Source organism: Ranitomeya variabilis, chromosome 6, assembly GCF_051348905.1.
Source record: "Ranitomeya variabilis isolate aRanVar5 chromosome 6, aRanVar5.hap1, whole genome shotgun sequence".
Classification (NCBI taxonomy): Eukaryota; Metazoa; Chordata; class Amphibia; order Anura; family Dendrobatidae; genus Ranitomeya; species Ranitomeya variabilis.
The window spans coordinates 34,388,179-34,400,445 of NC_135237.1; the positions used below are offsets into that span (position 1 = coordinate 34,388,179).

Sequence of the window (12,267 nt, forward strand, 5' to 3'; positions counted from 1 at the left end):
AATACGTGGCACTGAAACACGTGGCACTGAAACACGTGGCACTGAAATACGTGGCACTGAAATACGTGGCACTGAAATACGTGGCACTGAAATACGTGGCACTGAAATACGTGGCACTGAAATACGTGGCACTTAAATACGTGGCACTGAAATACGTGATACGTGGCACTGAAATACGTGGCACTGAAATACGTGGCACTGAAATACGTGGCACTGAAATACGTGGCACTGAAATACGTGATACGTGGCACTGAAATACGTGGCACTGAAACACGTGGCACTGAAACACGTGATACGTGGCACTGAAATACATGGCACTGAAATACGTGGCACTGAAATACGTGGCACTGAAATACGTGGCACTGAAATACGTGGCACTATGACTGTCAGAAAATGTTCATTAAACGGTTAGGGGTGAGGTTAGGGGTAGAGTTAGGGTTAGGGTTTGGATCCCTTTATCACCTTGATGGTGGTGGGTGGCTTTTCAGTGTGTTTTCTGTTTTTTTTTGATAAAAATGCATGCGTTTTTAACGCAAACAAACGCATGTGCTTAAAAACGCAAGAAAATACTGCAGGTTGTATTTCTGAAAATGAACGCACGCAGAAAAAAACCGCATGCGTTTGAAAACGCGACCAAACGCGTACAAAAAAACCGCAAGCGTTTTCAATGTTAAATATAGGGAAAAAACGCATGCTTTTTTTGTGCAAAAAACGCTGCAGACAAAAACGCAAGTGTGAAACCAGCGACGCTTTTTATAGCAAAAAAGTTTTTGCGTCTCCACATTTTGAGACCTATAATTTTTCCACATTTTGCTCCACAGAGTCATGTGAGGTCTTGTTTTTTGCGGGACGAGTTGACGTTTTTATTGGTAACATTTTCGGACACGTGACCGTTTTTGATCGCTTTTTATTCCGATTTTTGTGAGGCAGAATGACCAAAAACCTGCTATTCATGAATTTCTTTTGGGAGAGGCGTTTATACCGTTCCGCGTTTGGTAAAATTGATAAAGCAGTTTTATTCGTCGGGTCAGTACGATTACAGCGATACCTCATTTATATCATTTTTTTATGTTTTGGCGCTTTTATACGATAAAAACTAAAATATAGAAAAAATAATTATTTTGGTATCGCTTTATTCTCAGGACTATAACTTTTTTATTTTTTTGCTGATGATGCTGTATGGCGGCTTGTTTTTTGCAGGACAAGATGACGTTTTCAGCGGTACCATGGATATTTATATCAGTCTTTTTGATCGCGTGTTATTCCACTTTTTGTTCGGCGGTATGGTAATAAAGCGTTGTTTTTTGCCTCGTTTTTTTTTTTTTTTTTCTTATGGTGTTTACTGAAGGGGTTAACTAGTGGGGCAGTTTTATAGGTCGGGTCGTTACGGACGCGGCGATACTAAATATGTGTACTTTTATTGTTTTGTTTTTTTTATTTAGATAAAGAAATGTATTTATGGGAATAATATATATTTTTTTATTATTATTTATTTAGGAATTTTTTTTTTTTATTTTTTTTTTACACATGTGGAAAATTTTTTTTTTTACTTTTTTACTTTGTCCCAGGGGGGGACATCACAGATCATTGATCTGGCAGTGTGCACAGCACTCTGCCAGATCGACGATCTGCTGTGCAGGGCTGCAGGCTTACCAAGTGTCTGCTCTGAGCAGACACTCGGTAAGCCACCTCCTTCCCTGCAGGACCCGGATGCCGCGGCCATCTTGGATCCGGGACCTGCAGCCAGGAAGGAGGTAGGAGACCCTCGCAGCAACGCGATCACATCGCGTTGCTCCGGGGGTCTCAGGGAAGCCCGCAGGGAGCCCCCTCCCTGCGCGATGCTTCCCTATACCGCCGGTACACTGCGATCATGTTTGATCGCGGTGTGCCGGGGGTTAATGTGCCGGGGGCGGTCCATGACCGCTCCTGGCACATAGTGCCGGATGTCAGCTGCGATATGCAGCTGACACCCGGCCGCGATCGGCCGCGCTCCCCCCGTGAGCGCCGCTGATCGGTGATGACGTACTATCCCGTCGGTGGTCATACGGGCCCACCCCACCTCGACGGGATAGTACGTCTGATGTCAGGAAGGGGTTAATATGCTTGGATACAGCACTCTGAACAGCCGGCTTCTTTAGCAATGACCTTTTGTGGCTTACCCTCCTTGTGCAGTGTGTCAATGACGCCTTCTGGACATCTGTCAAGTCAGCAGTCATCCCCATGATTGTGAAGTCTACTGAAACAGACTAAGGGACCTTTTTAAAAGCTTAGGAAGCCTTTGCAGGTGTGTTTTGTTATTATAATATACCGAGATAATTAGTTTTGGGTTTTCATTGGCTGTAAGCCATAATCATCAACATTATCAAAAACAATTGAAATAGATCACTCTGTGTGTAATGACTCCATATAATATAGCAGATTCACTTTTTGTATTGAAGAACTGAAATAAATTAACTTTTTGATATTCTAATTTTGTGAGAAGCACCTGTATGTGTCATATGTTTATTCTTCTCTATATCTATTCCTCTCTCTTTATGTCGCTTTACCCATCATTATCTATATTATAAATATCTGTAGCACCGTTCTAAAATCCATCTATCATCTGATATCTATGGATCTTATATGTAACCAAACATCTATCAATCTCATACCTATTGTATCTAATCCAACTAATGGAAGTTAGACAGGACTCCAGCAAAACAGCAAAAAGTTTAGACTTTACTCTAGCTCAGCCCAGGTGTTGGCCTGAATTGCAGATTTCTCCTATTTCCAGCATTATCAGCTCCTTACATATTGCACAGCAAAGAATGTTACCGACTTGTTCTCCTCCCTCACACATTAATAAAAGGTTATCTATTGAAAGTAACTACATATGTACATTCATTGAAGTTAAAAATTAACCAATCTCAACATCTTGAGAAAGTAACGCAGCGGTGTCACCTTCCCAATTTGCACATGAGGCAAAAAAAAGCCGATTTAAAAAGGGTGAAATCATTTTCATTTTTTTATTTCATAAATCAATAATAGACATGGAAATAAGCAACTTTGTAATATATCTTATCAACGAAATCTGCTGCTTTCACCTCCTGGACTGATCTTTCTCAGTTTATGGGATAATCTGATAAATCTGTATTCAGTTAATTTGAATTCAACTTTAACATGTATCTGTCGTTTAAGGAGAACTTGCAGTAGAATGTCTGTTTCCTCTAGCTCCTCCCCTTTCCATAGAATTTTATGAGGCGCAACTGTCATCATCTCCTATCTATCTCAGTAAAGAGAAAATCTCTTTTCACTGAATACAGATTTTACCCATGAATTGAGAGTGAAAAATAGGTCTGTAAAAAAAAAAAAAAAAAAAAAAAAAAACAGAAAAAAAGTGACAGAAAAAACAAACCTGAAAAAAAAAACCCACAGGAAAAAAAAAACAAAAGAAGAAAATGTCCAGCTTCACCGAATCTGTGAAATTTTTTTTTTGTTTATTCACAAACTTAAACATGGAGGATACAAACTTCAGCACAAACCATATAGCTAAGAATCTCAACGCGATTCTGGAGACTAAGCTCCCTTAATCATGACATCAACGTGTTTCTGGAGACTAAGCTCCCTTAATCATGACATCAACGTGTTTCTGGAGACTAAGCTCCCTTAATCATGACATCAACGTGTTTCTGGAGACTAAGCTCCCTTAATCATGACATCAACGTGTTTCTGGAGACTAAGCTCCCTTAATCATGACATCAACGTGTTTCTGGAGACTAAGCTCCCTTAATCATGACATCAACGCGATTCTGGAGACTAAGCTCCCTTAATCATGACATCAACATGTTTCTGGAGACTAAGCTCCCTTAATCATGACATCAACGTGTTTCTGGAGACTAAGCTCCCTTAATCATGACATCAACGTGTTTCTGGAGACTAAGCTCCCTTAATCATGACATCAACGTGTTTCTGGAGACTAAGCTCCCTTAATCATGACATCAACGCGATTCTGGAGACTAAGCTCCCTTAATCATGACATCAACATGTTTCTGGAGACTAAGCTCCCTTAATCATGACATCAACGTGTTTCTGGAGACTAAGCTCCCTTAATCATGACATCAACGTGTTTCTGGAGACTAAGCTCCCTTAATCATGACATCAACGTGTTTTTGGAGACTAAGCTCCCTTAATCATGACATCAACGTGTTTCTGGAGACTAAGCTCCCTTAATCATGACATCAACATGTTTCTGGAGACTAAGCTCCCTTAATCATGACATCAACGTGTTTTTGGAGACTAAGCTCCCTTAATCATGACAACAACAAAAAAAAAACAGGAAAAAAAAAAAACAGGGAAAAAAAAAACGGAAAAAAAAAAACAGGGAAAAAAAAACAGGGGAAAAAAAACAGGGAAAAAAAACAGGGAAAAAAAACAGGGAAAAACAGGGAAAAAAAACCAGAACAAAAAAACAGAAAAAAAAACGGGAAAAAAAAAAAAAAAAACAGATTTCTCTGAAAAGATATATTACAAACATGCTTATTTTCATGTGTACTATTGATTTACAAAATAATAATCAATAGGTCACTTGCTCTTTAAGGCATGTTCATACAGCAGGAAAAAAAAAATCCACCATGGAATAAATGGCAGAAATCCAAGATTGACCTTCTGATTAAGGGCTCATTTCCACATGCGAGTCACACGTCCGTATCTCGCATGTGGAAACCAAGCTCTGGCGCCGGCACTCAGGAGCGGAGCTGTGCAGCTCCATGTGTTCCTATGCGGCCGCACGCTCCGCTCCTGAGTGCCGGCTCCACAGCTTGGTTTCCACATGCGAGATACGGACGTGTGACTCGCATGTGGAAATGAGCCCTTATGCTGTGGATTGCAGTTTGTTCTACTTAACAGTCTGAGAGATCAGGATACTATGCAGAACCATTTAAAGGTAATCTGTCAGCAGGTTTTGCTATGGAATCTGATAACAGCATAATGTAGTATCAGAGACGCAGATTCCAACGATGTATCACTTACTGGGCTGCTTGGCATAGTTTTGACAGAATTTCAGTTTTCTGCTGTGGATGTATCAGTGGTCAAAATGCTGAGTGGTGTATAACCCCGCCCACATCCCTAGCTGGCAGCTTCCAGTGTACATTGTCAGCAAGCGGCCAGTCAGTGGTGGGGGCAGGGTTCCAGATTATCTGGACTGCCTGGAAGGTGACACCGAGTCCTGCAGTGATCATCTAATGCTGATAAAACACTGATTGTATTGAAACTACAGCAAGCTCCTGAGCAAGTGACACATCCCTGTAATCAGGCTCTGCCTCTATATAATGCTGATCTCAAGATTAAATAGTACAAATCTGCTGGCAGATTACCTTTATAAAAAAAAAAAAAAAAAGGGGGCTTAAAAAAATTTCCACTTTGGCTAATCTTTTCTTACAAGGTTCCCATTTGGAATAAGCCGAGTGTCCACCTACTGCTAGAATCCCCAACAATTAGTAACAAGCGTTTGCTATCCCAGCAGTGCCCCCGCAGGAGAATTGAAGTATTACATGCGGCTTTTTGAAATGGACACATTTGGGGGCTTTTTGTTTGTGTTTTTTTAATCTTCAAAGGTTTTTTTTTCTAAAAAGTTATCCTATATCTGGATCCACAGAAAAGGGGATAACGTGCCGATTGCTGTTGATCATACGGCTGGGATACCCAGCAGTCTGGAGAATGGGGCTGTTTAGTCCTGTCTGAAATAAAGCAGAGGGTGTGCATGCTCAATGGGACTACTGGAAATAAAGCAGCCATGTGTTTGGCCCTCTCTGGCACTTCTACAGACAATAAATGGAGCAGAGGTCTCGCATGGGCACCTCAAATCAATTCAAGACTAGGCTAAAAAGACCCATTTTTGGGTTCCAGATTCCCGATATCAGGATCGCTGGGGGTCCTAGTGGACGGACCCCAGTGCTAACTTGTTATTTTGAGAATAACCTTTTTAATGCATGTACTGTATTTGGGGCTAAAGATGCATTTTTCCAATTGGGTTTCATTAAAGGGGTATTTCCATCTCCAAGATCCTATTCTAATAAGTAGTAGATGTAATAATAATATTAGCAAATAGCTCCAATTAGAAAAGTAGTATAGTCCGCTAGCAGCAAGGTACCGACAGTCGGCATCCCAAGGGGAGGTAATTACATACGACCAGCAGCGGATATGGGGGTGCATACAAGAGATTGGGACTCGTCATCACATCTCATCTAACCACCGGGCAGTAGAGACAAAATGCTTGCCTCATAGGCTGCAAGAGCTGACGGGTGAAACCTAAGTCACGTTCCTCAAAATGGAGGGCAGCATCGCTGGTATGCAGTGGCTCTGATCCGAGAAGGAAGATTGCAGGATGAACCCTTCTTGAGAAATGAAAGGGGCCTAGGAAAGGCTCCTTTAGGCGGCTTGAGAAGAGGCTACCACCCTTGAAAGCTTGAACTATCCTTAGAATTCCCCATCTCCTAAGCGGGGGCACTCAATGGTGCAGGCGATGGGGGAGGGTGTGTGGAGGGGGGTGGGGGGTTTCGGCACTACCTGAAGACGGGTCACTTATAACCCAGGCACCTGGAAATCGGGCTCCTGGAAGCAGGTGGAGGCAGCCCCGCCCAGCATCCAGAGGGAGAAGAAGAAGAAGAGGCGAATACCTGAAGAGGATTACTGTATTACCATCCTTATAATTGTTTTCCGGCTTTGCACTTTCTACAAAGCATTTATGAGTGTAGGAATACATCAGTTACACTTTCAAAATATTTCTGTTCAAGTTTTTTTTCTGTATTCAATTAGTCATCCATACACTTTAAAGGGAACCTGTCACCCCCAAAATCGAAAGTTAGCTAAGCCCACCGGCAAAAGGGGCTTATCTATAGCATTCTGGAATGCTGTAGATAAGCCCCCGATGTATCCTGAAAGATGAGAAAAAGAGGTTAGATTATACTCACCCAGGGGCGTTCCAGCTGGGTGTCGCGGTCCGGTCCAGCGCCTCCCATCTCTTTCCGATGACGTCCTCTTCTTGTCTTCACGCCGTGGCTCCGGCGCAGGCGTACTTTGTCTGCCCTGTTGAGGGCAGAGCAAAGTACTGCAGTGCGCAGGCGCCGGGAAAGGTCAGAGAGGCCCGGCGCCTGCAGTACTTTGCTCTGCCCTCAACAGGGCAGACAAAGTACGCCGGCGCCGCAGCGTGAAGACAAGAAGAGGACTTCATCGTAAGAAGATGGGAGGCACCGAACCGCGACGCCCATCGGATTGGACCGCCCCTGGGTGAGTATAATCTAACCTCTTTTTCTCATCTTTCAGGATATATAAGGGGCTTATATACAGCATTCCAGAATACTGTAGATAAGCCCCTGATGCCGGTGGGCTCACCTTCGATTTTGGGGATGACAGGTTTCCTTTAACGTACTTTCTGTAAAATTACAGTTGGTTAAAATTTTAAAAACCGCTTGGTCTGGTATAGTGCACAACATTTTTTTGTTCTAAAAAGTGACTATTGTTATATATACTGTAGAACATGGTTTGTGTGAAATTTCGTTGGTTTGAAATAAAAACCAAAACTGGCCTGCTACAGGGGTAGAAATATGGTCCCTCGGTACTCGGTCCCAAGCCGCCACTATATATTTGTGGCGTCCCTGCCTTGTACCAGGACGTGTCCAGGAACCTCACCCATGTCCTTACTAACGCGGCTACTGGGATTGTCTACTTAACGACCGACACATGGACAAGTTCTTGTGGCCAGGGACGCTACATTTCCCAGATGGCAAACCAGGTGAACATTGTGGAGGTCAGGGCTGAGTCCCACCTTGGCAAGGCGCATGTGCTACCGACGTTGAGGATTGCTGGCCCCACTTCTATCATGGCTTCCTTCACCCCCTCCTGCTCCTCCTCTATCTCCAATGTGCCATTTCAGAGCACGTCGTCCACATCAGCCGGAAACTGGAAGTTCTGCAGCACTGCCTCAGAGAAGCGGCAACAGGCTCTGCTGAAGCTAATTTGTTTAGGAGACAAACCGCACACCGCAGCAGAGTTTTTGAGGCAGCGGATGCAAGTGCCAGCTCACCAACTGCTGTGTGACGTGACCACGTGCTGGAACTCCACACTGCACATGCTGGCAAGGCTTTGTGAGCAGCAGAGGCCAGTTGAGGAATACCAGCTCCAAAGCGCACGTCGGTATTCTTGTCAGCCTCCGCACATAACGACTGAAGAGTGGGCAAGGATGTCTGACATTTGTGCAGTTCAAGACTTTGAGGACTCCACAAAGATGGTGAGCAGTTATGACACCATAATCAGCACAACAATCCCACTTCTGTGCCTACTTAAAAATTCGCTACTGAAAATTAAACATAAAGCTTTGCTTGCGGACCAGATGGAGATGGAGGAAGACACAAGACAGGGAAATACAACCCAGCCTCATCTCATCTGCTCAGCATGGAGTGGGTATCAATGAGGAGGTGGAGGAACAGGAGCTGGCTGATAGCGCAAAAGTAGCCACACAAGCTTTGTCCCATCTCCTATGTAGAAGGGCTGAGGAGTGGTATAGAGGAGGAAGAAATGGAGGAATAGAGGGGATGGGGAGTAATCATCATGGCGGAGACAGAAGCGTTTGCTGCAGAGAGCCTGGCACATATAGTCGACTTTATGTACCGCTGCCTTTCCCGTAACACTCACATTATGTTCATGTTGTCCAAAAAAAAAAAAAAGTACTGGTTGTTCACCCGTCTAGAGCCACACTACAAGGAAAACTTTGCATCTCTCCTTCCTGAGACGAAGAGGTCTACTAAAATGGTGCTATACCAGAAAGCCTTTGTGGAAAATACGTTGAAAAAAATCCCATCACAGAACGCTAGTGGCAGGAGGAAAGTTTCCTTGCCCAACAAAGTAAGGGAGTAAAGGTAGACACACGACAGGTAGAGCAGAGGCAGGGGTATACTGTCAAAGGCCTAGGTTAATTGAATGACACCATCTGTCCAGGCCCTGATGACTGGGTATTTTTAACAAGGGAAAAGGTTTTATTAAAGATGGTCAAACAATAACTGGCCGGAGAAACCAGAGTACTTGCTAATTCCTCTGTGACCTTCAGCTATTGGGTTTCAAAGCTGGAAATCTGGCATGAGCTGTCCCTCTATGCCCTGGAGGTGTTGAGCTGCCTTGCCGCTAGCATCTTCTCTGAGCGGGTTTTTAGTGGAGCTGAGGAAAGTGGGAGGCGTCAACATAAACAGGCTTTTTCGCCTGTCAACAGAAAGTGCTGACAGGCTCACTCTGATGACAAAGAATAAAGCCTGTATTACCCTCAATTTCACCACACCACCAAATGATGGCAGCACATAAAGCGTTTTTAATCTTCAATATTTGAACGAGTCCCTCCAGCTGTTGCTCTCAAGGGTCTATGGATGACCCTAGTTATAATTTTTTCCTAGCTTTGCACTTTGTGATAAGCCTTTATGAGTGTAGTAGTACCAAAACTACACTTTCAAAATATTTTATTGAGGCCTGCAAGTGGTTTCCTTCAAGGGTGTATGGATGACCCTGCTTGTAATTTTTGGCACGCTTTGCACTTAGTACATAGCTTTTATGATTCTAGGAGTACCAATACATAACAATTTGAACAGAATGTGTATGAGGCCCTCATTTAGGTCTAATACAGGGTTTATCTGAGCCCCTCTTCCATCATATTTTTGGCAGCTCTTGCTTCCTTTATAAATTACACTGACATTTCCAGTGTTTTCATAAAAATTTCAATTTTGGTTTACTTACCTTATATACTCGAGTATAGGCCGACCCCAGTATAAGCCAAGACCCCTAATTTTGCACAAAAACTGGGAAAACTTAATGACTCGAGTATAAGCCTAGGGTGGAAAATGCAGCAGCTACCGGTAAATGTCAAAAATAAAAACAGATACCAATAAAAGTAAAATTAATTGAGACATCAGTAGGTTAAGTGTTTTTGAATATCCATATTGAATCAGGAGCCCCATATAATGCTCCATACAGTTCATGATGGGCCCCATACACAATACGCCCCATAGAATGCTCCATAAAGTTTATGATGGGCCCCATAAGATGCTCCATACTAAAATATGCCCCATATAATACTGCACAAATGTTGATTATGACCCCATAAGATGCTCCATACAGACATTTGTCCCATATAATGCTGCACAAATGCTGAATATGGCCCCATAAGATGCTCCATACAGCCATTTGCATCCATTTGAATTCTGCATCTTTCTGTACTTATGAGCCATTTCTCCTCTTGAACTCAATATTCATTATGAAAAACAGGTAAAACCCATCTCGCTCACGGATTGGATTACAGTTGTACATAGAAGTCTATAGAGGAGCAGACACAACACACACTATACTGCTGCTTTCTGGTAAGTGTTCATGACACCACTGAGCTGCATACACATCTACTCTGCGCAATACTGATGGTAAGCTTCTCTATACTGCTGCTTTCTTGTAACTGCTGGATTCACAGCTGACCTGCTCAGTACTGCTGTATAATGTCCTCCGTGCTCCTTCTGAACATGTGCTACATAAAGACAGAACAGGAATTCCTCATATCTGTGTGTGCTTAGAGACAGGAGAGCAGGAGCTCCTTGTGTCGGTGTGTGCTGTGTATACACATACTATATTTACAGCATTTCGACATTCCTTCCAAGTATGTGATGGATTCACATGTCCTAAAAGGTTCTTTAACTGGTCAGGATCTGCATCATCCGTGTTGGTCCTGATCGCTTTCTCTCCTGCACTGCACCGATCGGACTGATCAGTGTCGGGCAGGAGACGATAGAGCAATTCACTCAGTGATTGGGTTGGACGCTTTGTCAAAGTTGTCCATCATCAAAGAAAGCAGTCTACGGACAATAAGATGCACTCACTTTTCAGCAAGATTTTTTTTCTTGCTAAAAAGTGTGTCTTACAGTCCAAAAAAATACAGTATTTAAGATTTGCTAACATGCTTGATTTCTCGTTGGTGACGATAATCTCAGAGTCTCCTAAATGTCACAGTGGGAATTTGTTGAACCATGTACATCAACGAAGCCAGCCTAAGGTAGGGGTTACATGGCGACTTTGGGTATGACATGTGCTGCGACAAGCAAGTCGCAATAAGTCGGTCGCAGTCAAATATTTTTGCAACACACTTGTGGCGGTAGCAATTCTCTAAGGGTCACAATGAGACCCCTTCCACTTGTATTACGCTGCGATGTAGAAGCAGCAGCACATAGAGATTTTCTTGTGGCCAAAATCAATGTTTATCTTCTTCCACACATGAAATTAGACAAGTGTGATACCAATGTATGTGAAGCAAATTGATAAAGAGGACAGGCAAAAACTGCAATTGTTCTTAGAGGGAGTACAACAAAGGAAAGGATTCAGTGTAAACCAAGTCTTACATACTGTAAAGCTCGGTGTTTTTTCTCATACACACCTGTTGTACAGCATGAATCTGATCCTGCAGAGACGTAATCTGTGTCTGCAGCTCCTCACTCTCCTTCTGGCAGCACTGGAGCTGGTGGTCCCGCTCCTCCAGCTGCTGCTGATACGTCAGGATTTGTTGTTTCGAGTGAAGGAGATCCGCAGCTGTGCTCGAGTGGCTGGTGTTCCTCAATGTCTCGCCGGCCTGTAGCTGTCATTAAAAGGTTTTCATATGAATAATGTGGTCTTTATTATTTTAATATTAATATATATATATATATATATATATATATATATATATATATATATATATATATATATATATATATATATATATATATATATATATATATTTTATTCTTATTTTTAATTAAATCCATATGCTTAGTTGCTTCATTTTTTTGCAATGAAAAAATAGTAACATTGATATAAAAACGCTTGGACACGTTGATATAAACAACACGCTTGGACTTCCTACTGCCTAATATCGGCAGCAATGTATGAAGAATAGCCAAAAGTCAATCACACTGAGTGTATGTATATATATATATATATATATATATATATATATATATATATATATATATATATATATATATATATATATATATATATATATATATATATATATATATATATATTTATATTAAAATAAGTATTATATACATATAATACATATATATATTATATGTATTATACATATAATACATATATACACACACATATACATACATACATATATATATTATAATTTGTTGTTTACTTGTTAAAAATTAAAGCCATATGCTTAGTTGCTTAATTTTTATGCATTGGAGCAATGAAAAAAATATATCTATCTCCAACCGTGCC

General features: G+C 41.9%; 1 protein-coding gene across 4 annotated transcripts in view; it reads right to left on the bottom strand.

The window, feature by feature from the left end:
- AKAP9 (A-kinase anchoring protein 9) overlaps positions 1-12,267 on the bottom strand; it is a 215,368-nt gene that overhangs the window by 147,082 nt on the left and 56,019 nt on the right. For all 4 annotated transcript variants that reach the window (XM_077268210.1, XM_077268209.1, XM_077268212.1 and 1 more), the window contains one exon: positions 11,432-11,629. In XM_077268210.1, the coding sequence (XP_077124325.1) occupies positions 11,432-11,629 (198 nt within the window). The remainder of the gene's footprint in view (positions 1-11,431; positions 11,630-12,267) is intronic.